Source organism: Balaenoptera acutorostrata, chromosome 9, assembly GCF_949987535.1.
Source record: "Balaenoptera acutorostrata chromosome 9, mBalAcu1.1, whole genome shotgun sequence".
Taxonomy (NCBI): domain Eukaryota; kingdom Metazoa; phylum Chordata; class Mammalia; order Artiodactyla; family Balaenopteridae; genus Balaenoptera; species Balaenoptera acutorostrata.
The window spans coordinates 54,442,840-54,468,807 of NC_080072.1; the positions used below are offsets into that span (position 1 = coordinate 54,442,840).

At 44.3% G+C, this 25,968-nt stretch overlaps 2 protein-coding genes across 26 annotated transcripts in view; one reads left to right on the forward strand and one right to left on the reverse strand.

Annotated features, from left to right (window-relative positions):
- Positions 1-15,961, forward strand: part of RNF169 (ring finger protein 169) — a 94,026-nt gene extending 78,065 nt beyond the window's left edge. The window contains exons 5-7 of one of the 2 annotated variants that reach the window (XR_009009274.1): positions 7,241-7,340; positions 7,792-10,697; positions 12,457-15,961. Coding sequence is in view for 1 of the 2 variants with exons in the window: in XM_057553059.1 (XP_057409042.1) it covers positions 7,241-7,340; positions 7,792-8,976 (1,285 nt within the window). In the remaining variant the exon portion in view is untranslated. Of the gene's footprint in view, positions 1-7,240; positions 7,341-7,791; positions 11,933-12,456 lie in introns of those variants that run through there. The other variant, XM_057553059.1, reaches the window with a different exon arrangement.
- Positions 15,962-16,018: 57 nt separating this feature from the next.
- XRRA1 (X-ray radiation resistance associated 1) overlaps positions 16,019-25,968 on the reverse strand; it is an 88,486-nt gene continuing 78,536 nt past the window's right edge. For 18 of the 24 annotated variants that reach the window (XM_057553051.1, XM_057553041.1, XM_057553055.1 and 15 more), the window contains 7 exons: positions 25,331-25,424; positions 24,444-24,559; positions 21,327-21,671; positions 18,589-18,787; positions 17,710-17,825; positions 17,393-17,498; positions 16,028-16,999 (listed from right to left, as the gene is read on the reverse strand). In XM_057553051.1, the coding sequence (XP_057409034.1) occupies positions 16,743-16,999; positions 17,393-17,498; positions 17,710-17,825; positions 18,589-18,787; positions 21,327-21,671; positions 24,444-24,559; positions 25,331-25,424 (1,233 nt within the window). In that variant the 3' untranslated portion in view covers positions 16,028-16,742. Of the gene's footprint in view, positions 17,000-17,392; positions 17,499-17,709; positions 17,826-18,588; positions 18,788-21,326; positions 21,672-24,443; positions 24,560-25,330; positions 25,425-25,968 lie in introns of all 24 variants that reach the window. The other 6 variants (XM_007173738.3, XM_057553036.1, XM_057553035.1 and 3 more) reach the window with 3 other exon arrangements.

The following is a 25,968-nucleotide window of genomic DNA, read 5'->3' on the forward strand; positions in this document are numbered from 1 at the left end:
GTTGGGATTGACATGTATTCACTGATGTGTATAAAATTGACGACTAATAAAAAAAAAGGTCATAGAGTGGCTGGATGAATAAAAAAAACAAGACTCAACTATATGCTGCCTACTAGTGACTCACTTCAACTTTACTGATACACATAGGCTCAAAGTGAAAGGGTGGGAAAAGACATTCCATACAAATGAAAACTGAAGTGGGAAAAAAGAGTGGGAGTAGTTCATTTTATATCAGAGAAAATGGACTTTAAGCCAAAAATGGTAACAACAGACAAAGAAGGGCATTATATAATGAAAAAGAGGTCAATTTATCAAGAAGATAAAACAGTTGTAAATATATATGCACCCAGAATTGGAGCACCTAAATATATTAAGCAAATACTAACAGATCTGAAGGGAGAAATAGACAACAATACAATATTAGTAGAGGACTCCAGCAGCTTACTTAAATCAACAATGGATAGATCATCCAGACAGGAAATCAGTAAGGAAATGTTGGAACTGAACTATATTTTAGACCAAATGGACCAAACAGACATATACAGAACATTCCATCCAACAGCAGCAGAATACACATTCTTCTCAAGTGCCTATGGAACATTCTCTAGGATAAATCTTACAAGTCACAAAACAAGTCAGCAAATTTAAGAAGATTGAAATCATACAAAGTATCTTTTCTGAGCAGAATGGTGTGAAACTAGAAATGAAAAACAGGAGGAAAACTGGAAAATTCACAAATATAGGGGCATTAATCAGCAATTAGTCAACCAGTTAGTCGAAGAAGAAATCAAAAGGGAAATAAAAAATATCTTGAAAGAAGCAAAAATGGAAACACAACATACCAAACTCATGGGATGCAGCAAAAGCAGTTCTGAGAGGGAAGCATAATATATAGTGATAAACACCTATGTTAAGAAAAAAGAAAGATCTCAAGTAAACAACCTAACTTTATACCTCAAGGAACTAGAAAAAGAAGAGCAAATTAAGGCCAAGGTTGCAGAAGGAAGGAAATAACAAAGTCCAGAGCAGAAATAAATGGAAACCAGAAAAAAAATAGAAAAGATCAATGAGACTGAGAGCTGATTTTTTTAAAAGATAAAATTACCAAATTTTTAGCTGGGCTAACTAAGGAAAAAGGCTCAAAAAAATAAAATCAGAAATGCAAGAGGAGACATCACAGGTGATACCACAGAAGTACAAAGAATCCCAAGAGACTACTGTGAACAATTATATGCCAACAAATTGGATAACCTAAAAGAAATGGATAAATTCCTAGAAACATACAACCAACCAAGATTGACTCATGAAGAAATAGAAGATCTGAACAGAGTAATGAAATTGAGTATTGAGTAATGAAATTGAAATTAGTAATGAAATTGAATCGGTAATAAAATACCTTCCAACAAAGAAAAGCCCAAGACCAGATGGTTTCCCTGGTGAATTCTACCAAACATTTAAAGAAGATTTAATGCTGGTCCTTCTCTAACTCTTCCAAAAAATTGTAGGGGAGAGAACACTCCTAAACTCACTTTATGAATCCAGCATTACCCTGATACCAAAGCCAAATAAGGACACCACAAGAAAAGAAAACTAGAGGTCAATATCCCTGATTAATATAGATGCAAATATTCCAAATAGAATATTAGCAAACTGAATTCAACAGCACATTGAAAGGCTCATACACCATGACCAAGTGGTATTATCCTTGGGTTGCAACATAGGTAAATCAGTAAATGTGATACACCACATTAATAGAATGTAAGATGATGGGACTTCCCTGGTGGCGCAGTGGTTAAGAATCCGCCTGCCAATGCAGGGGACACGGGTTTGAGCCCTGGTCCGGGAAGATCCCACATGCTGTGGAGCAACTAAGCCCATGCGCCACAACTACTGAGCCTGCGCTCTAGAGCCTGCGAGCCACAACTGCTGGGCCCGCATGCTGCAACTACTGAAGCCCGCGCTCCTAGAGCCCGTGCTCCGCAACAAGAGAAGCCACCGCAATGAGAAGCCCGCGCACCCCAACAAAGAGTAGCCCCCGCTCACCACAACTAGAGAAAGCCCGCGCATAGCAATGAAGACCCAACACAGCCAAAAATAAAAATGAGGAAAAAAAAAAACATAAGGGGAAAGCTCTTTGACATTGGTCTCACAACAGTATTTTGGAGATGACACTAAGCAATAAAAGCAAAAATAAGTAAGTGGGACTACATAAGACTAAAAAGCTTCTGCACAGCAAAAGAAAATCAACAAAATGAAAAGGCAACCTATGGAATGGGAGGAAATATTTGCAAATTTTCTATTTGATAAGGGGTTAATATCCAAAATATATAAGGAACTCATACAATTCAAAAGCAAACATTCCAAGCAATCCAGTTAAAAATTGGCAGAGGAACTGAACGTTTTCCAAAGAAGACATACAGATGGCCAACAGTTACATGGAAAGTTGCTCAGCATCACTAATTATCAGTGAAATGTAAATCAAAACCACAATGAGATATCACCTCACACCTGTTAGAATGGCTGTCCTCAAGAATATGAGATGATGAGTGTTGGCAAAGATGTAGAGAAAGGGAAGGAACCGTTGTGTACTGTTAGTAGGAATGTAAACTGGTGCAGCCACTGTGGAAAACAGTATGGAGGGTCCTCAAAAAATTGAAAATAGAACTACCATATGATCCAGCAATCCCACTTCTGGGTATGTATCCAAAGAAATGAAATCAGGATCTCAAAGAGATATCTGCACTCCCACGTTCATTGCAGCATTATTCACAATAGCCAAGATATGGAAACAATCTTTAAGTGTCCATACGTGGATGAATTGATAAAGAAAATGTGAGATAGATATGGGTGTGTGTGTGTGTGTGTGTGTGTGTGTTTATATATAATTCAGCCATGAGAAAGAAGAAAATCCTGCCATTTTCAACAACATGGATGGACCTTGAGGGCATTGTGCTAAGTGAAGTAAGTCAGAGAGAAAGACAGATATTGTATGTCACTTATAAATGGAATCTTAAAAAGCCAAACTCATAAAAACAGAGAGTATAATGGTGGTTGCCAGAGGGTGGGGGAAATGGGGAGATGTTGGTCACAGGGTACAAACTTCCAGTTGTAAGATGAGTAAGTTCTGGGCATCTAATGTACAACATGGTGATTATAGTCAACAATACTGTATTATGTATTTGAAAGTTGCTAAGAGAGTAGATCTTAAATGTTCTCACCACAAAAAATAAATGGTAATTATGTGAGGTGATGGAGGTGTTAACTATCCTTACCATGGAATCATTTCACAATATATGTGTATCAAATCTCAACACATTGTACACCTTAAACTTACACAATGTTATATGTCAAACATATCTCAGTAAAAATGGGAGAAAAGAAAAAGCATCCAGATTGCAAAGGAAGAAGTATTCTTCCTTTCACATCTCTATTCACAGATGATATGGTATTATTCATAGAAGATCCTAAGGAATTCATGAAAAAACTATTAGAGCTAATAAACAAATTTAGCAAAGTTGCAGGATACAAGATCACCACACAAAAATCAGTTGCATTTTTGTATACTAGCAGTGAACAATGTGAAACTGTAATTAGGGAGGTAATTTCATTTACAGTAGCATCAAAAAAACAAAAACCCATCAACCTAAATTAGGAATCAACCTAAATGCCATCGACAGACGAATGGATAAAGAAGATGTGGTACATATATACAGTGGAATATTACTCAGCCATAAAAAGGAACGAAATTGGGTCATTTGTAGAGACGTGGATGGATCTAGAGACTGTCATACAGAGTGAAGTAAGCCAGAAAGAGAAAAACAAATATTGTATATTAACACATATATGTGGAACCTAGAAAAATGGTACAGATGAACCAGTTTGCAGGGCAGAAATTGAGACACAGATGTAGAGAACAAACATACGGACACCAAGGGGGGAAAGCAGCGGCGGGGTGGGGGTGGTGGTGTGATGAATTGGGCAATTGGGATTGACATGTATACACTGATGTGTATAAAATAGATAACTAATAAGAATCTGCTGTATAAAAAATAAATTAATTAAAATACAAAAATTCAAAAAACAAAAAAAACAAAAACAAAAACCCAGAATAGTTATGAATAAATTTAACCAAGGAGGTGCAAGACATGTACACTAAAAACTACAAAACATTGAAAGAAATTAAAGAAGACTTTAAGAAATGAAAAGATTTTCTGTGCTCATGGATTAGAAGACTTAATATTGTTAATATGGCAGTACTTCCCAATTTGTTTTTTACACATTCATTACAATACCTATTTAAATTCCAATCTCTTTTTTCACAGAAATGAATAAGCTGACCCTGAAATTCACATATGGAATTGCAAAGGATCCCAAATAGCTAAAACAATCCTGAAAAAGAACAAGGGTGGAGGACTCACACTTCCTGATTTCAAAACTTACCGCAAAGCTACAGAAATCAATAGTATGGTTCTGAAATAAGGGAAGATATATCAATCAGTGGAATAGAATTGAGAGTCCAGAAATAAACCCATACATCTGTGGTCAGTTGATTGTCAGTAATGGTGCCAAGACCATTCAGTGGAGGGAAGAAGAGTCTCTTCACATATGGTGCTGAGACTACTGGATATCCACATGCTAAAGAATGAAGTTGGACTCCAACTTCACACCATGTACAAAAATTAAGTCAAACTGGTTTAGATACCTAAATGTAAGAGATAAAAACTATGAAACTTTTAAAAGAAAACACTTGAAGAGTTTAGTTGTATAATTACTGCTCTCTTATAGCCCTTTTGTGGTATGTTGTGGTGAACTTCAGTGACTGGATGCTTCTGTGGGTCAAAATTATCTTTTCATCAACCTGTCTCAAGTGCTTTGCACAGAGTTGGTGCTCAGTAAAGTCTGCTGATCAAATGAATGGAAGAGATAATGACGGTTTCAGCCATACTGAGGTTTACCAAAAAGATTTTAGATTGTCAGAAACTATTTAGGTGTCCTTGTTGTGTGCTTGAGTGCTGCAAGTGTGAGTTTCTTCCCTGGGCCTTTTCTCTCACCAAAACAGAGTTTAGAGGGTATGTTAAGAAGTTCTCCCCAGCAACAAGTAGTTGTCATTTGTACATCAGATAACTTGGGCATGTCGCCAGTGTCTTTAAATTTGACTGTTATTGCTGACAAAATGGATGCATAGCCTGTTTTTTAAAAAGTATATATATTAAGCTAATTTTAAATTTTGGAATGTTTGGACCTTAAAGTATAGATCCAGCCTCAGTTTGAACACCTCTAATGACATGGAGCTTAGTACTTCCCAAGGCAGATATCATTGAACTGCTCTTACTATTGAAAGTTATAAAGTTCTTTCTTATGTTGATCAGGAAATCTTTTCCTTTAAGTTTGTACTTGTTTCTCCAATGGAATCATGCAAAACAAGTCACATATTTGACATAGTTAATGCTGTCTCTTTCAGCTCTATATCCATTCCTCTTGACCCAAAGTAAATGTTATTCATCCCAGCATTTTAACATACTGTACAGTTTACTTTTGGGTAACTTGCACCACTGACAGTTTGTGTGCGTTCTGGGAATGCAAATGAATTTCAGTATTATTCTAGGTAAAATACAAACCAAGCTGACTTGTAAGCAGCTGCCTTTATAGGGTAATGTTGAAGTTTCCTACTTGCTCCAAAATATACCTCCCACCAGATGGTACAACTCTCACATTATTTTTATTTCTTGGTTCAGTGTTGAATTTTCTTGGTAAAATGCAAACATGTGATACAGGTTGGCCATCATTTTCTCCTATTAATACCATAGCATAGATTAGTTCATCAGATTGGAGCCATCTAGCAAGGTGATGTGGCTATGAGACACAGGATGAGAGGGGTTTGAATGGGAGGAATAACAGAAATGCTGGAATAGGTAGGCTAGGCCTTTACTAGAGATGTAGGGAGAGGAGAGGAACTCTGGGAATGTACCTTATTACCTCCTTTATAAGTTTTCCCTGAACTAATCTGGCATAGTAAAATTTTAAATCTTTTGCTCAAAAGAGTAGATATGATTATTCCATTCCAGAGCTAAATAGAATCACTCAAGGAAATAATTTCTGTTTGGGATCATCTATGTGGCCATGTGGCCATCTTGCCTTCTGGCAAATTCTTATTTATCCTTCAAAATATATATGCCATAGGAAGGCTTTTGCAACCCTGCTCTCACTCCATCCCAGGTAATTAATAACTCTCTCTTTTATGCCATTCTTAGGCATAATTTTTTTGTTGTACCATTTCACTGTATTGTATTGAATTATTTGTCTGCTTCACTGGACTCTGATTCCTTGAAGACCTAGACTGTACCTCATTCTTTTCTGTATTTCCAGTGCCCAGATAGTGCTCATCAGTGACTGGCATATAGTAAGTGTATGTTAAATGCTTACAGAGCAGAGTTGTATCACAGGTAAAATATCTCTTGCAAACATTTGTAAAAGCATTAGTCTCACCAGACATGTATTAGGCAAGAGTTGGAGAGTAGAAAACAAAGGTGAGTAATAAGATAGTCAAGAATCCCTACTTACAGTCTCTGGGGCAGGTGACAGTCATCTGTACATAATTCTTACACAGTAAGATTAATGTTATAATATAGGTAATTTGGTTTTTGGTTTGCATTGTAAAGTCATAATGTAATGCATGCATAAGACAAAAAAAGAAAAGTCATGTGTTCTTGAAACCTCTTAATTCCAAAGGATGTAGGCCTTTGGAAGCTCAAATGTAATGGATTAAGGGAGAGACTATATTTAATTTTTACTCCTTGCATAGGAATCTAGTGCATTGCTATGCATTTTATAAGTTCTTAAATATTTGTTTCATGGCTGATTTAGATTGCTTGAGGAGAGGTTTGGGCCTAATCAAAGGAAAAAAATGTATTGTTTGTAAAGGTGATTTAATACTGTATCCACCCTATTAAGGAAGGTGAGGTGTCCCTACATTTCTCTAAGCGTGAGTGAAATAGCCATTGGTCTTGCGTTACTTAGGCAGGATCTGAGTTTGGAAACAAAGGCTTAAACTAGATGTCCTCTCTGGAGAATTCCCTCTCTCTTTGGACAGGATTTGTTCTTAGAATGCATTTTGTTAATAAATTAATTCATTTTCTATTGTAGCTGCGTGGCTTTGAAAGCACAGAAGAGATTGTCATTCTTTTTCCTTAGCAATCATGGGCTACTTTTGACTATTTGTCTTTTATTTATTCTCTTTTAGGAACCTAAATTCCAAGATGGAAAGGAGTCAGAGCTGCAGTGACACTGGTCAGGACAGAGTGAAGGGCAGACTGAGAGCAGCCCCAACCAGCAAAGCCAAGGTAGACCTCAGACACAGGCTTCTGGGACTCTCTAGTCCCGTCCTGCACACGGCCACAGGAGAAACTGTTCCAGATGAGAAGAGGCAGAATGGGTCCTAGGCATACTGATTATGTTGGAGAATTTTATAAAATAGATGTGAAGGAAGAGAGTTTGAATTAGTAGCCAGATGGGTGGAATGAGGGCCACTAGAAGAACCTTCTTAAAAGTTCTGGATGAGTTTTTTTTCCCCAGAATTTTCAATTTCATTAATTGTTTCAAGTATGTAGGAATTTCTGCAAATGGTGGGTGCATTCTAGGTTAGGGATTTTCTACAGTTCTTAGGCTCATATGACCCTTTATCCCTTTTCTTACCCTTTTCCTCCCTATCCCTCTACTATCAAGCAGGCATTATGAAGAAAAAAAAATATGTGTATATATGTATGTATCTGTAATCTTTTAAATCTCTTTCAGGTCACAACCATGACCCCAGCCTCCAACCCCATCATTGGCGTCCTCTTGTCCACCCAAAACAACCGCTGCCTCTCGGCCCCTGACTTAACCATTGAAAAGCGTCTGCCCTTCAGCTCCCTCTCATCCTTGGCTTCCTTGCATAAGCCAGAGCGCTCCATCAGCCCTGAGAGCAACGACAGCATCTCCGAAGAACTAAACCATTTCAAGCCCATTGTCTGCTCACCGTGTACTCCTCCCAAGAGGCTCCCTGATGGCCGTGTACTGAGTCCCCTCATCATCAAATCAACACCCCGCAACCTAAACAGAAGCCTGCAGAAGCAGACTTCTTATGAGGCCAGTCCACGGATCCTCAAAAAGTGGGAACAGATCTTTCAGGAGCGGCAGATCAAAAAGACCCTTTCGAAAGCCACCCTCACCTCCCTGGCTCCAGAAACAGGGGAAGACTTACTCGTCACTGAAGTTACCCATTCTAGCAAGGAGAAGCCACTTCTGGCTTTAAATACAAGACTGTCCAGTGGGCAAGTACTCTCTGAGTATACAGGACCTACCCCCACTGACCTTGATTATTTCCCCTCTGTTAGCCAGACAAAAGAAGAACAGGGCGGTGACAGTAAAAGGAGCACTGAGATCCCATTAGAAACCTGCTGTTCTTCAGAACTCAGAGTGGGAGCCAGTGGGACTTCTTTGGAGAGAGAGCAGTTTGAAGGGTCAGGGTCATCCCCAGATGCCAAGTTAGATAAAACCTGTATAACAACAACTATGAGAATCTCAGCAGTTAATTCAGTGCTACCTAAAAACAGTGTGTTGGGCGGGGTCCTCAAAACAAAGAAACAGCTGAAGACGGTGAATCACTTTGATCTGCCTAACGGTGTTCTGGCAGACAGCCTAGGTGAGGAGCCACTTCCTCCCTTGCGTCGGGGCAGGAAAAGACGCTGTAAGACCAAGCACTTGGAACAAAATGGCTCCCTTAAGAAACTGCGACAAGGCAGTGGTGAGGTGGGTCTGGCCCCAGCAGACCCAGTACTGCGAGAGATGGAGCAGAAATTGCAGCAAGAGGAAGAGGACCGGCAGCTCGCTCTGCACTTGCAGCGCATGTTTGACAGTGAGAGGCGGACTGTGAGTCGGCGGAAAGGAAGCGTGGATCAGTACCTCTTGCGGTCCAGTAGCATGGCTGGGGCCAAGTAGCACCCGCTGAACAGTGTTGCCTATTTTTCAGAGGTCTTTGGGCTTGATCATTCACCCCGGAGAAATGAGTGTTCTCACTTAGGGTTTCTTTTAATGGCAAAACACTGTCTAGCATGATTCTGAGAGGTCTCGGGCCTTCGTAGTATATATATCCAAGGGAGCTGCATCTCTGCCTCCCCGTGACCCAGGCCAGAAGCGCTCCTCACCCTCTAAGTGACCCACCCCTTAGGGCGTCTGGGCCAAAGCTGGCAGCACCTGCTTGGAATGAGATTCAGGAGCACAATGGCCAGGGTTAGAAATGGTAGAGGAAAAGGGGATACCTTCTCAAACTGATAGACCTCCTGACTTCTTTCAACAGGTGTTGTTTTATATCAGCCGTGCAGATAAAAATTAGTTCCATCTTTTTTCAAAGAAGTGGAACAGTGTAGTTCTTTGGCAGATCCAAAAAGATTATGTTCCCCCTTCTTACCCTTGCCACAAGTAAATATTCCTAATTAAATCAGTTTCTATGCTTCTACAAAAGTTAATTTACATTCCTTGTTTAAAAAATAACATTTGATTAATGCTATATAGTTGACAGACCACATTCATAGTCATTGTTTAATTTGGTCTTTTCAGGAGACCTAACATGTAAGTGGTATTAGTCCCATTTTTAGATGATGAAACTGCAGTGCAGATGTTCAGGTTCTCTCAACTACTAAGGGCATAGCCCAGACTGACTGCTGGGTCTCCCAACAACAAATCCCATGGATTTTCCACACTTAAGAGGTTGCCATAATGGACAGCGATCCAAGGACGTACCAGGAGAGCCTAGAGAAAGCTAGCTGGGCTTTGAATGTTGATTGTGCAAAATCCACATGCAGATAATTGAGATTGACTGGAAGTGTAAACATATACTGTGCAATTATCCCCATCCCTACAGTGTACAGCCTTCTGTTTTCCCGGGGTTCCACTCTGCTAGATAAACTACGATTGGACTTCATTGTTACTCTCCATATGGCCAAGAGTTATCTGCAGTGTTGATCTAAAATCCAAAAAATTTGCCCAGAAGTCAGGCAAGAACAATACTGAAACTCCCTACTGTGGAAACAAGGAATCTAGCTGGATGCAGCTGGTAAATTCAGTCCCATGGACCTTTGGGGTTTATTTTCCTTAGCAGCTGACACCATGTGTCTTTTGCATCTCTGGTGGTGCTTGGTGCTTCTGCCCATCTGGGCTCATTGAGAGTAGGGATTAAGATACGATTTTAGGGAATCTCAGGTGGCCTGGCATTCCCTGTGCATGTACGAGCTGTTACTATAAAGTCATGTGACTGGCATTTTAACAAACCTTTCAGATCTTATATATCCCAATGTATGTTGTTCCCCTCAGGTGGCCTCAGCAGGATGCTGCATAGTTTTTCCAATGATGTTGCCATTGGTGAAAACATCTCTGGAACTGTCCTCAAAGTCTAGAGACATCTAGACATCTAATGTTCGAACTGCAAAGGACGTTAATGGTCATCTATTCCAACTTCCTCCTCTTACTAAGGCAGAAGCTAAGATCCAGAACAGCGACTCACTTATCAAGATCACAAAGGATTTACTATATCACCTACTTTTGCTTCTTCTCAGGAGATTTGCCTCCCTTCTTCTCGGCAAATCTTTAACCTTTGGGGTTATAGGAAAGAGAATTTTAGTTTGAAACTAGTCAGAAGCTATTTGAAGCTTCTGGAAGAGAAGGTAGGTTACCTAGAGGGTTTGGAGTCAGAAATGAGGTGCATCTGTAAAGCAGTCAGAGCCGTTTTCTTGGGCAGCTCATAAACAGTTCCCAAAGAGGCGTTCCAGAGATGTCTTAAGTATTTTGGTAATCACTGAGATTTGTGGAACCTCCTCAGTGACTGCTTTGGTGGGGAGTGTCACTTACCTGAATGTATGTATTCTGTGTTCTGTGTGTTTGTGCGTGCACACGTGCAGATGTTTGTTTAGAAAATATACATCAGTACTTTATATTCATACCACTTCAGTTTTAGGTCCTACCAGCAACATACGCCCTCCAAAGGCTGCTGGAGGGCATATTGGTGCCCAAGATAGAAGAGCTGGCACTGGTTTGTAGAGGACAGGGAGGGTGACTTACTAAATGCCCTCAGAGAAGACATCAGTTAACTGCCATTTCATGGAGTTCCTTTTCGATCTTAGTAAATGTTATTGGAAGGCTAGTCTCATTGGTAGTAGCAAAGACACTTATTTTTCCACTTGTCACCTTTTTCTATATCTTCAATCATTTGAAAAACACTTCAGTTGGAACTGATTTTTGGTTTTGGAAAAAAGATAAATATTTTTAATAGAAAAGATATATATTTTAAATATTTCCCCCAAATAATACTTTCATTTTAAGAAATTGCTTAGCAGTAGCAACAAGTTTTAGCATCAGGTGCAGAGTGAAAATTTCTTGTTAGGCAAATATTCCAAAAGCTGGATCCAGCTTATTGACCACCTACTGTGGAACCTTGAATGGTATTGACAGTTGTTGTTTCCAAACTTCCAGCTGAACAGCAGTCCTTCAAATATAGACAAAGCAGTTTAGGTTAAGGAGGGAGGAGGCTTAATCTTTCATCTGCTTGGCTTTGGAGGAGGGTAAAACCACTAAGGTATTATCTGTATTTTAAGATGCTTCCCATACTTAACAACTAAAACCTGAACACTTCTTTCTGGAAAATTTCCCTCTCCTGTTGCTTGATTGTGAAGTTGGTCACAAATGGAGTTGTTGACGTGAATTCTTTGGAGAAAAAGACAAAGGAAAACAATGATGGGGAGGGTTTGTGAGCTAGAATGAAAGATACGGTATCTCAGAAAACAAACATTTCTCACAAATCACTGGAATCTGATTCACCATAGAAATTTCCCATGTTCTCCTAACTCTGTTCCTTGTGTATATGCTTTCTGTGTTTTTTCTTATTAAAGGGGAAGTTATGAGAGGTTGGAGGATAGAGGTCATTCTGATGGGAAATCCAAGAAATGTAATGCCCTAAGAAGGGGGCTCTCAGCCCTTTTTTTTATCAAGTGGGAAAGATACTTCGGGAACATGTTCATGATCCGTTGATTGTATCTGCTGAAAGAAGTCATCTGGGCCTGTTGGGTTAATGTCAAATCTGGGGATTATGTATCTAGCCCCTGGCCCCTTTCATGTAATTGCCTCTTTTTAGAAGGCTTCTTCTTCTTGGCTGAAGCTTTCCAGGAAAACCTTTTTTAAGTGGCTTCATTTATTTTTTTAAACTTAATCTTTAAATTTTTGCCTGGAGGAAGCACTGGTGATGAATGCTTTCTGTGTTTTTTGTTCATCTTCTCTTAAGGAAAAATGCCCTTAAGAGATTAAAGCTGCTTAATTAATTGCTATGTTCTTACAAACAGACAAACTAAGATGGAAAGCTGCCATTGTGCTTGACTGGTGAAGCTGATGACCGAAGGCTGTGCCGTTTGTCCTTTTTGTTCCATTTGACAGATACTTCCTGAGCTTCGAACTTGTGCCAACCCTGTGCAAAGTCATGGCTATAAAGATGGAAAGGACAGCCCTGCTCTTGATGAGCTCAGTGTCTACTGGAATGTATTTGAATGCATGTGTGGCTGGAGAGCTCGTTAATGGTTTCATGAAAGACCATAGTGATGATCTTGGATGGCCCATTCAAGGTACTGTCCAGCACCCTTGAACATTTTAGATACCCCCATCAGTATTTGTGAATTTGATTGCAATACTGCTCTCCATTTCTTAAGTAATTTTACCAGTGGAGAATGATTTTTCTCCTCCAGTGATTATAGGACAATAGCATCTCTTTAGGAGCTGCTTTTAGCGTAAAGCCCCAAGAAATGAGGAAGGTTGTGGGTCACTGACATGGTCAGAGGAGGCTCACTCTCAACTTAGTAACCTACTAACCTCTTCCCCAACCAGACCTCTCACCAGAGCTGGCAGCAACTTGGGATTCCTTTCCTTTTTCCTGCGTGCCTTTCCATTGAGATGGAAGGCGAGCAGGTGAGGAAGGGAAGAAAAATGAAGGCTGGATCATAATCATAAAATGTTAGGTAGCTGGAATGGGCATGGAAATTATCCAAGTCAAACTATACCCCCTGATGCCCTTCTTCTTTTTTTTAAGAAATGAGGAACTTGAGGTTCAGTGCCCTGTGTCATATGTGTACTGTAGTTGTCTAGGGTCTGAATGAATAGTCCTCTAAGTTACACACACACAATCTGCTAATGAGGGGGACACCCGAATGATTGTTTTAAGTTTTTTCTTCCTGCTTTTTACAGTTAGAATTAAAATGTACCCAGATCCCCTGAATACACACCCAGGCAGGGAAAACCCCCATAGTGAGAGTAATGTGAATGTGAAATCTTGGGAAGTGATATATTTTGATTGGAATAGCCGTCATTTAAACTACCAAGGATTAGAACCCAACCAACCCTTCACTTTTCTTTGAAAATCAAGAACTCCTTAGGGACTTAATTTTTCTCAGCCAGCCTTTTCCTTATCAACCCAGATTGGTTCCTTTGACTTGGCTTTTAGAAGTGAGTATAGCTGTTTATAAATTCTTGTGACTCAATGAGAAAGCAGGTCTTTTTTTTTTTTTTTTTTGAGGGGTGGGGGTGGGATTCTAGGAAAAGAGGATGCTGAATAGACTTTCCTCTAAAGATGATCCAGAAATGCATCTTTGCACGTTATCCACAGTGAATATATACAGAAGTCACCAGTTTAGAAATTGGTTAAATTGGATGAAGGAAAAGTACCAAGACTGAATGTGCACATTGTTCTATGTATTATCAGTATTTTTTTTCCTAAGAGAAATATTTACACATTTTGCTTTGTGAGAAAATGCTTCCTTAATGCCTTGTTTCAGTAATTGTGGGAGGCAACCTCAAAGTGGGGGCAGGCTCTCTTTCTACGTTTTCTGGTGTCTTAAGTCAAGAACTAGTTGGACAAAGCCAGGGTAAGGCCAGGCTTGTTCTTCTTCCTTTCCTCTCATTTAATAAGGGGTAGAAACAGGGAATGTACTCCTCAAAGATCAAGCCATGAGAGCTCAGGAGCAGCTTTGGGGACTGGCTCCAGACGGCGGCAGCAGATTCTCCCTTGTTGGCCCTGCCCCCTCTCCAAGCTGTGCCACCAGTAGGAGCAGGGCTTTCCCTCAGTGGGTTCAACCCTTAACCTCCAGCAGAACCTTTGAGTCCTAATGAGAATGGGTAACTATGTAAAGGAAAAATGATTATCTTAAATGCCAACTAATGGATTTTTTTGTCTGTGTGTGACTGATGTACTATTTACTCTTAGTTCTTTGTATAAACAGCTGTCCTTAGGGCCTTATCCCCTCCAACCTAGAAGTAGAAAATGGTTTGGATTTTGGTTTCATTCAACCTGTTGTCTGCATTAGATTGCAGAAGGGGCCCAGACCCTTGGCACTGCCATTGCTGGCTGCCTCCTCTCCAGCTCATCACAAGGAGCTTTTTGACAAAGACAGAGGACTCAGAACAGGTGTGCCCTGTCAGGGATGCTTCTGCTAAGGGATCAAATGGGATGATGTGCTGTTTAAACAATACCAAAGTGCATTCTTCAGTGTAGGCTTGCCAGGTTGAGGAGAGGCCCAAGTTGAGAATACAGTAAAGCAAACTCATGAATGTTCTGTTTCTAGTCAGTCGTATCTCTGGAGAGCAATCTCAGGCAAATCTGAGCTGCGCTTAGACTATGTGTGTTTGAGTTTTGGTGCTATCTTTGCTCTGGGAGATGCCCTGTGTTGGAATGTCTTGCTTCGGCATTCAGAATGATGGGAGAACCAATTTATTCAGATGGTATCTCATGTGGAATAACTGAGAAAGTTAAGAGCGTCTGGCCTAGATAGGTATAGCCTCTTCAGGATAGTCTCGTATCGGTAAAGGGCCAGCCTGGCAGAGAGAGCAGATATACTCTGGGCCCAAAAGCAGAGCTAGGACTACTGAGGGACTTAGGCAGATGCTTAGTCCAATGGCTAGAGCCATCCAATAGTTTTCCCAACAAAGGAAGGGACAGCCTTTGTAGGGAATGAGCGCCCTGTCACTAGATGTGTAAGCAGGAGCTGAATGATCTGTTGGGGAGATTGCAAGAGGCTTCATGCCTTGAGGCTGGGATAGGATGTTCCCAGGAGCCTTTCAGGCCTGAGAGCTCATGGTTTGATAGTGTTTCTGGCTGAAGGGAGCATTCCAAATCTCCCGAACTTAAACCTAGCGAGGTTTACAGTGTGAATGTTGGGGTGGATTCTCCTTCCTAACATTAGCGGAAGGATGATTTTGGGCCTAGGAGATCCAACGTGGTAAGTCAGCAACATGCCCCAGCACATGAGTGCCGCTGAGGGTAGCACTGTGTTTATTACCTGAATCTGTCCAGGTGCCTGTGCGAATGAGTGAGACGTAACTGACTTTGTAACTTGATATGTGTATGGGACTGTATGTGATTGTGTATGTGACTGTCTGAACTTGAATATGTGTCTGGTATGACCACAGCTTGGTGTAAATATGTAACTGGCCACATGTATGTGACTGTGGTTGGTTGAGTGTGATGATAATATGCGAACACTTGTGTCCTAATAGTCTCGCACTTGAAATACAGCAGATACTGCACCACAGACCTGTGGCTACAAGACTGTATTTCTATAATCGCCTTAATTGCACCTTAGGTTGTGGGAGTTTGTGCCTTGCTGTGGGTCCTTAATCCTTATGCCACTGCTTCCTGGACCCTGGGAACTGCAGGCCTGCTCCCCAGGTCTGAATAGTAGGCACCTCCAGGAAAGCAGTCTTAGGAGAAATCATTGCCCAGGTGACTAGGTCACACCCAGCACCCACACCCAAATGCACATCTCTGGAATCAGCCCCAGTGGCCTTCTCCTGATCCTCCTCTATAGTAGGTGCTGACTACTGTGCATTCATGAGAATGGGGCAACCCCATAGGCTGCTTTGGCCAGAACTAGCTTACTTAACCTGAGTCCAGGTTGACCTTGCACAGTCCCAGGGTCTGTTTTAGAGCCACATCCCACTGTATTTGCATATGGGACTTCAGCTTATGTCCTGGATTAGAAAACCTTGGGAAACTCCATGTAAGCCCTCCCCTCAACTTGTCCCAACTTTGTGGTCATGGCCATCTAATAAGGAAATTCCCAATCCTCTCTTCCCTCTCCCCACATTTGCCCTCACAGTGGAAAAAGCTGCCCAACAGAGAAAGCCTAGAGGCTTTTGGGGGCCTAGAGGCCTCAGTTTTGTACCCACCCTGCTCCCAACGTGCACGCGCGCACACACACACACTCACTCACTCACTAGTGGCTGTGGGCAAGTTAGTTAACGTCTCTGAGCTTTAGATTCTGTGCTGTTTCTCTGTTTCATCAACCCTGTTTTCCGTCCTAGTGCTTATCCCAGCTCTGTGGGGTAACACAGTGTTATCACTCTGTGTGACTCAGGCAGGTTTCCCACAGGACTCTAGGGATGCGCATCAGCTGGGGTTTCTTTCCCCAGTGCAACAACCTGGCCTAGGCTCCGAAAAGGCATGAGGCCTACCTTGCTTTATGCACCCACTCTTTATTGCTGTTGGGCCACGTGCCGGTTCCTGCCCGGCCCAGGGAGAGGAGGTCCTGACGAGCTCCCCACTCTCGGCGGCCAGCGAGTGAGGCTGAGCAGAGCCCGGAGGCCCGCACCCGTCCCAAGGAGCAGTCAAGGGCACGGAGCCCTTGCGGAGGGTGTGGGGCACAGGCGGGGCGGCGCACGTGGCCCCGTGCGCAGCCCTAGCCTTTCGAGTCACTGGCCGTGGGCTCCTGGCAGAACTCATCCATGAACTCGAGGAAGCGGCCGAACTTCTTAGGCTGGCCCTCGCTCAGTGCCGGGCGGACCTGGGGTGGTGCCGTGGCCCCGAACACCAACCGCAGTGAGCAGCGCACCAGCCGCCGGTACCGCGCACGAAACTCCTTCAGCAGCCTTTTGGCCTCCAGGTACTGCTTCTGGTTCACCAGCCGCTGCTCTGGCCGCTGGCACAGGACAGCTCCTGCAGGGAGAAAAGCCGCGAGGGCCACCAAGGTCACCCTGGGTCCCACCTAGCCCAAAGCGGTGGGGACTGGGTCCAGAACCCCCCAGAAAGTGGGAGGGGTGGGAAGAGGATGTGAGGGCCTGAAAATGGTCTCTCCCGTTTGGGCACTAGGAAGCCAGAGGTATCCCCTTCTGATTCTGTCTCAAGCCATTGGTAACATGCTGTGTGACTTTAGGCAACTCTCTGCCTCACTCAGGCCTCAGTTTCTCCATCTGCACACAGGAAGGTCTGGGGCAGATGCTCTCTAAGGGCCCTTCCTGCTCCAACACAAGCCCTTTGCCTATACCAGCAGGTGAGTAAACTGCTAGATCTTGGATCCTGGCAGCTGAGGACGGGGGGTCAGAGCCGTACCTAGTGGTGCCTCAGTCATGTTCCAGGGGTCCCGCATGCGAATGAGGACGTCATCCAGCAGCTGGGCTCGAGTCTTCCGGGGGGGTGGAATAGGGATCCTCTGGGTCTGGCGGGAGGTAGGAGAGCACAGTGTTATCCCAGTCTTCTCCTCAGACTTTCATGGCCTCACCTCCTCATACAGTCACAGTGACAGGCAGGGGAGAACTTGGGGGCACTAGGGAAAAGCATGGCTCTTTGAAGGTCCCAAGGGGACAGCCACCTCTGTACCCGTGGGGTCCTGAGGGGCAGTTCACATACACAGTGAGGTGGAAGTTTACCCGTTTCTCCTTGGGAACATAGTGTTTCTGAAGAGTGTCCAGCCTGGGCTTGCAGGAGCGGTACACGAGCGGATGTTTCAACATGTGCTGCAAGGCCTGTGCATTCTTCTGGATTCCTAGGGCAAAAAGACAAGGTCAAGGCGCATCCCCCTCCTCCTGGATGCCTCCCCCAATTTCTTCATTCCCCATTTCATAGCAGCCCTGGGTAAAAAGATGAGGGGCTCCAAGAAGAAAACACTGTTCCTATATCCTGCCCTGATCTGTTGTGGTGCCAGAAGTTCCATCATTTGTTCAGTGAATACTTGTTTCCTATGTGCACAGATCCTGATGGAAAAATAGCATAGGAGTGGGGAAAGGGAGTAACCCCAAGGAACCCATTAACCTCAGGGGGTTACACTGCAGAGAATGACACCCAACAGAGCACAGCTGAGCACCACTGCAGATACTGTTAATACAGCAGAGTCTGAAATAAGGGGCCGGAGAAGGCACTGCCTCCCTTGTCTCAAACCACACAGGGAGGATTTTGGGTGTTCGCTTTGGATATTAACTGGGCTGGGGAGGACCTTGGGAATCTGACCAGTCTGGGTGTTTGTTCGTCACACCCTTCCTGGAGAGACTTTTCCAACCAAAGCAGTTGGGTCCAGACTGGCTGCAATCTCTGAACAGCTGTGGTTCCCCAAAAGCCAATGAAGGTCCAGGCCAGGGGTCCTGACAAGTAGGGCTCCAAACCAGAACACCCTCAGGGGCCCTTTGACAGACATTCAGACAGAAGATGACACCCTGGCCCGGAAAAGAGGCTTGGCACCCGCCTTGGCTTTGCCCTGACTTGCTCTGGGCCATGGAGAGAGCCCCTTGCCTGGAGCCATTCTCCTCACGTACCTTTCGGCTCAGTGAAGGCTGGATCAGGCTTGGCTGTCAGCAGCTCCTCAGAGCCGTGGTACTTTCTGGGGAAGGAGGCAGATGGGAGCTTCTTCTGAGTCCTCTTCACCTCTCTGGGTGCTGTGGGTGGTGGTCTTTGGTCTTTCTCCTTTATCTCTGTATCATCCCTCTGGAAGATGGAGGAAGACAGCCCACTGACCTGTGCCCCAGAAGAAAAAGAAAATGCATTCCCTTAACACTTCTGAGCTCTGTGTGGGTCCCCATGCTGGATCCTGTTATGGGCAAGAACCCAGACTGGGGTGAGAGGAAGCAGACATAAAAATAGTTACCATACACTGTGATAAATGCTGTCACAGGAGAGAGCACAAGGGTTCAGGGTGAGCCCACAGGAAGCCCTAAACAGCCTGGGGGGCCAGGAAGCTCACTGGAGGGGTTGTTGCCTTAGCCTGAGCGAAGTCTTGAAGAACCAGGAGAGCCATCCCCAGGTAGATGGCAAGTGATGAGAAAGGAGGACTGTTGCAGGCAGGGAAGAGCATGGGCAAACATGCATAGTTAAGACACAGCAAAGTGCATTTGTGGGGAGTAAAATATTGCTGTGGTTGGAGGGTACCGTAAAGAGATAGGCAGCTGGAGCAATAAGCAGGGCCCAGCTCGGTAAGGACCTTTAAATGCCAAGCTGAGGGTGTTTATTTTGTTTTTGTTTGTATTTTCTTTATCCTCACTGTAATGGCAAGCCATGGAAGAGTTTTAAAAGGGGTCAGTGAACATTGTCTGAATTCACTTTTTTAGCCTTACTGTGATGGTGTTATAAGAAGCATCTTTATGAAACCAGTAGGAATGTAGTTATACCCTTAATTAAAACTTATGGCTGACTAAAGAAGAAATAGAAAATCTGGGTAGACCTATAACAAGTAAAGATATCAAATTAGTAATTTAAAAACTTCCCACAAAGAAAAGCCAAGGATCAGATGGCTTCAGTAGTGAATTCTACCAAACATTTAAAGAATTAACACCAACCCTTCATAAACTCTTCCAAAAAAAAAAAATAGAGGAAGAGGGAACACTCATTCTCTGAAGTCAGTATTACCCTGAAACCCAAACTAGGGAAAGACATCACAAGAAAGGAAAACTACAGACCAATATCCCTATGAATATAAACACAGAAATACCCACCAAATACTAGCAAACTGAACCGGCAACATATAAAAAGGATTATATGCCATGTCAAAGTGGGATTTATCCCAGGTATGCAGGGTTGATTTAACATCTGGAAATCAATTAATGTAATATACCATATCAACAGATAAAGGACAAAAACCACATGATTGCAAGAGACACAGAAAAAGCACTTGGCAAAATCTAACACCCCTTCATGATAGAAAATACTCAACAAGCTACGAATAGAAAGAAATTTCCTTGACCTGATAAAGGGTATTTATGAAAAACCCACGGTTAATCATAATTAATGATGAAAGACTGAACGTTTGTCTGCTAAGATCAGGAGGAAAAAGACAACATTGTATTGGAGGTTATAGCCTGGGCAATTGGGGGATTGTTTTTTTCAATCATGGTGACTCATAATTGACTGTATTGCTTAGGCCACTAGGAAGCTCGAACTGCATTTTGGCAATAGACCTCTATTATGAGAGTGGCAGTGCATGATGTGCACATTTGAGTGACAGAATTGGCCTTGCACTTATTATTTCCTTTCCTGTGCATATCTTCCTTTTATCCAACTATCTCAATTATTTTTTAATACTTGTTTGTTTATACTCTGTTTTGTTCCAAGAAGGTTCTGATTTAGTTCATAAAGATACTTTTATATTGTACGAATTTGTATGTCACTATAAGTCATGTGTGGAACAAGTACGAGATGAATGGATAGAGAATTAGATAATTTATGGGTGGATGTACATCTTGGAAAGATCTGGCAGATTGGAGGGGCAAGACTGGAGGCAGGAAGATCAGGGAGGATAATAATGTTACAATAATAAAGTTCAAGGGGGCCCTACCAACTCCTCCAGCCTAAACTTCCCTTTTCCTACATGTCACCTTTCTACTGTATTTACAATGAATCATTCATGGTTCTGTACGTACCATTTTAATTTCCTTCCTCTGTACCCTGCTTCACTCTGTTCACTCTGCCCAGAATGTCCTTGCTACCCAGCTCTTCACCTTGTTAACTCCTACTCAGCCTGCAAAGCTCAGCTCATTTGAACTGCTTCTAGGAAGCCCTCCTGGTCTAGGACAAAGGCATCCCTCCTTCCTCCAGGCTCCCAGCCCCTGAGTTTTCCTCAGTCTCAGCACTGACTGCATGCATAGTTCCTGTCCATCTCCCCTATTAGACTGAGGACATCTTGAGGGCAGGACCCATGTCTCATCCATCTGTGCTCCCAGGATTCAGATGCAACATCAGAAGTGAGGTGACCTTATGCACATAGGCAGAGGCAGCAGCAAATCCTTCCAAGAAACTGGTCTGACCAACGCCCCAGCCAAATCCCAGATGTTGTCTGTGCTACAGGACCATGACTTATCCCCATGGGTGTCCCTACCAGTAGCCCTGGATCAGTGGAACTCCCAGAAGGGGCTTGCAGGCTCAGCCAAGGCTGCTGCTTTCTGGTTTCCAGAACTGCCTTGTGCTTAGTTCCAGCTGCCTACAGCAGTCCAGCCGTCTAAGGGTTGGACAGGAACCCATGGGAGCTGGGAACGAGTGGGCAGGGGCAGGTGGGTCCAGGCACCTGGGTCAAGAAGATGGACTCTGTGCTCTTGGTGTCCTCATCTGACGGGTGGTCTGGGCTGAGGCGGCCAGCAGCGTCACTCTGGCGGGATGTGTCCTCACTATGCACAGTGGAGTTGGAGCAGATGGGAGGCAGTGGCACGAAGGCCCGGTGGGAGAGGGGAAGGCCATCCGGGCCCTCGATGGGCATCTCTCGCTCCACAGAAATGGTCTTGGTGGCGGGCAGCTCTTTAGTCAACTCTGCCTCTGTTTCCAGCATCTCCTTTGAGGAAGACTTGATTGTGGTCATGGGTGGGTGATGGAGAATCAGAGGCTGCTTTGGCACCTTTGGGACTTGGGTTTTCACCTGTCATGGGAGAAGGGCTGAATTGGCTTGCTTCCTAATCAGAATCTCTCCTCCTGGATATCACCAGCCTAAGGCTAACTGGTATAGTGGTCAAAGCACTGGGTGAGGTCTCATAGGGGGAGGGAGGGGGCAAAACCACACTTATTGGGCATCTACAATGTACCCCGTACATGGCATGTAGTTTTATTTACACCTCAAACTACCCAGTGAATAAGTGTCCTCATTTTATAAATAAGGAAACTGGGGCTCAGAGAGGTAAAATGACTTGTCCAAGGTCACAGAGTTGTTCAGTGGCAGAGGCTCCAGGCCTCATTCTAGATGACTGACCATATCACTCTGGCCTGCAGCAGCCTCATTCCTCTGATCAAGGTGTCCCACCGTGCCCTTGACTCCCCTCGGGGACTCCTAGGGGGGCCTGGGGGAGGTGGTCCCCCGTTCTCTGGAAGGCAGCAGCACCAGGCCCCTTTCAGGGTGCTAGTCCCTGCACCTTATATAAAGACCCCTATATAAGGCAAATCTCTTTCAGGGGTTAGACCCAAGGCAATAACTTCTTTCCCACTGAACTGCTCAGCTTCCTTAGTTAGCAAAAGCCTGTCATCCTTCCCGCCTCCTCCTCCTCTCCCTCATCTGCCAGGAGAGAGCCATGGGCCCAGTCTCCCTCAGCTGGGCTTAGTTCTGCTTCCCCTCCCTAGTTATACAGTGAATTGTTTTTATTCTTTGTCAAAGGTATTTGGTCCACTTATATCTGTACTCTGACAGGCATGCAGTGCAGTAGAAAGATCTCAAGCACAGTCTATCGTTTGAGCTTACAAAATGGGAGAATAGTCCCTGCCTGCCTGTCTCGCAGAGTTCTCCCAAATGAGATGGTGCGCACAAATGTACCTAACAAACTAGGGAGTGTGACGGATGACTTTTATATAATAGGATTAATAGGATTTTATAAAATAGGATTCTAAGAAAATATTTCCTTTTTGAAATATGTAAAATCTCAGTGTTTAGACTTGAAGCCTGAGGGACCCAGAGTCTTTTTTCAGAACTCATGCCTCAGTGTCCAAAACACCAAGTGCCGTCATTTGCCGTATGGTGGAGAAGGGGCCACATTTATTCCTCCCTCTCACAGGTCTGTGCTGGAGGAGTGCTGGGGACACTCTCTATCCCACTACCACTTTCCTGAGGGAAGACTGGATAATCTGATTGGTCAGAGGTTGAGAGTCATTGGACCCTGTGTCCCAGATGGGCTGGACTGCTGAGCATCAAGGGCAGGCCGTTTGATCTTCCCTTTGTGTTCTCACACATAGAGGCCTCATACAGCGTTTTGGTTACACGTTGGGTGGGTCCAGGCCTGCTCTGGCAGGTTCTCCATTTCCCCCCTGTCTTGTCCATGCCTAGTATGAGGGAGGGCCAGCAACCTTGGTCCGTGTAACTGAGTGAGTAAAAGGCTGTACATACAGCCCATCTCTGGGAGCACACAGGGGACATGTAGGCATCTCCAACCTGCCTGCAGGCCACACAACACTCTCCAGTCTAGCCTGCATTGGAGGTTAGATGGTGTTTGCCTGGATTCACAAAGCATTGATGTGCTTCTCATTTGGCCACTGATACTTGGTGTTTATCCTCTACTAGTTGGAACTGTAGCGGTGCCCCTGGACCCCAACACTACCTTTTAACAAATAAGTTATTTCATCTCTCTGAGCCTGTTTCCTTGTCTGTGGTGAGGGTTACAGGGTAGCACGTGTGCAAGGTCTCAGCATGGGTGTTCCATACGTGGGAGAGGGGATTACGTACTTAGCATCCGGCTCACTGACTGTGCCCTTCCCAGCTGGCTGATGGGAAGGGAAGTAGCAGGATCCTTAGGGGAGGCAACAGACAAGGGGAAAGATGATGGAAACCCTCTGAATTTCTATTTCTGGTTTTACATGCTGCTCTGGTCTTCTGAGGGCTCAAGACAAGGGCTTGGCTGTACAGAAGCAGACTGGGGGGGTGGGCAGGGAATAACTGTAATTAACTTTCGGGATCAGCAATGCCCAGTCTAGCTTTTGGCTGTAGGAAGACTAAAGTTCAGGAGGGAGCAGCATTTCACAGAAATTTCTGAAATCCTTCGGATGAAAGAGGGATTTGACTTACTATACAGCATCCCAGAAGGCAAACCTAAGACCACTAGCTGGGGGAGGTACTGAGGGAGCAGACTGCTGTCAACGGTAGGAAACGCTTCCCAAGATTCAGGCAGGAGATGTGTATTCTAGGCCTGGAGCAGCCATTCACGATTCCCATAGGTGACTGTAACCTGCATTCGTAGGGGTTTTGGGAGTTTATAAAGTATTTTTATATCTGTTGCTTCATCCAGTCCTCTCAGCAGCTCTGAGAGGTTTTAGAGTTGAGAAGCTGAAGCTCAGAGAGTGGAAATCTTGCCCCAGTTCAGGCAGCTAGAAAAATGATGCAGCCAGACTCACACCTGGGTCTTCTGACTGATTTCTCTCCACAGCGTCTTCTCTGGACCTCAGTTTCTCTGTAAAGTTAGGGGGTCAGACTCAATGCCCTCCCAGGCTCCTCCCTACTCTGACTTTTGGGTCTCTGGCTGGCTGTCTTGTCTCTCCTGGGTATATCTGTATGTAAGAGAGCGAGGGAAGGAGAAGACAAAACTGCTGCTACAAACCTAACGGAGGGACCCCAGATATTGTGGGAGGGAGCAGCTCTGCTGCCAGGTTGGTCTGCAGGCATTAAAATAGGCTCCACTCCCCCTGGGCTTGGGGGGTCCTGCCTTTGAAGCCTTACCTTCCGAGAGTCCTTCCGAGGCATCAAAATGTGATGCTTAGCCTTTACCATCTTCCTTCGGATTAAGTGGATTCCCAGCCGCTCCTGGAGGAAGCTTTTTAGCAGTGGAGGGACCCCTGGAGCCATGGTGGGAAAATAAGATTACTATTAGCTAACATTTACTGGGGGCTTCTGTGTGCCAGGCACTGTTCATGTACATGTATAAACTTACTTAATTCTCGCACCAGCTCTAGGAGGTAGGTACCTATATTATGCCCATTTGACAGGTGAGGAAACTGAGGCACAGAGAGGTTAAGGAATTTGCCCAAGGCAATGAAGACAGTGTAGAGTAGAGATTAGAATACCCTAGTGTCACTCCAGGGCCCAGGATTCTAAAATGCCTCCAGCTGCTGCATCTTTGACAGTGGGTTCCAGTACTGACAGAGCATCTACTGCATTCAGCATGCTCTGGGTGGGGAGGGCTCAGCAGTTCGGCCTCCCACTCCTCCCCAACTGGGAAATGGGTAGTGAGGTCACAACAGACCTGTTCCACAGAGTAAAGTGTTGTTATAGAGCCCATGCAGGATCTAGATAATTCTGCACTCCATTCCCAGCGCTGCCTCTTTGTTGCTGTGTGACGTTGGGTAGATTGTGACCCTCTCTGATCCTCAGTTTCATCTACTGTGCACGGGGACAAAAATGCCCGCTTCACAGGTTTGCCGTCAGGGTGAGTTAGTGCAGAGCATGTGCTCAGAGGTCTCTGTTGCTTTCTACAGCCCCCAATGCACTATGAACCTTGTCCACCCACGATGCAGAGCAGAGCAGGGCTCGGCACTGAGGTAGGGATGAGGATGCCCACATTGCTTCTTGGAGACTGGGTTCAGGGGGCAGGTTTGTGGGTACCATACCTTGTGTATGGGCCACCAGAGGGTTGTTATGAAAGATGAGCTCGCAGAGAGATGGGAAGAGAGCTACCGGCAGAATGGCATCTTCCTTTGCAATCTGTAAGGAATGTGGGAGAGCATCAGATCGACACCGCCCTCACCTCTGCCCAAGTGCTTCAAGGCCCCACAATGCAGGGCTGCATGCTTGCTAGGTCTGGGGCGAGGGTGGGGCTGGAGGAGTGAGGCTGCTAGGGACAGGACTTACTGCTGGGCAGTGTCTTATCCTGCAGTTTCACCTGTTCACACTCAGAATACCTTTGCCCCTCCTGTTCAAAATTCCACCATCACATCACTGTTACACATTTGAAAGGTAAGAATTTTTTTCCCTTCTCCACACTGGATAGGTAGCTTATACCAAATATTAAGGATGCTGGTGACAAAATAATAAGAACAAATACATTTAGCACTTGTCTCCCAAGGAGGCTGGAAATTTGGCAAGGCGTGGACTTTGACTTCAGGATACGTTTTGTCTGACACTTCACCTTCCTCAGTGCAACCTCTACACACCCGGTCAGCCTGTCAACAGCACTGATAGTCTCTTTCACTAAAGCCTGTTCTGGGGAGGGATAGGGGACAGGAGGTCAGGGGGACACACGCATCTA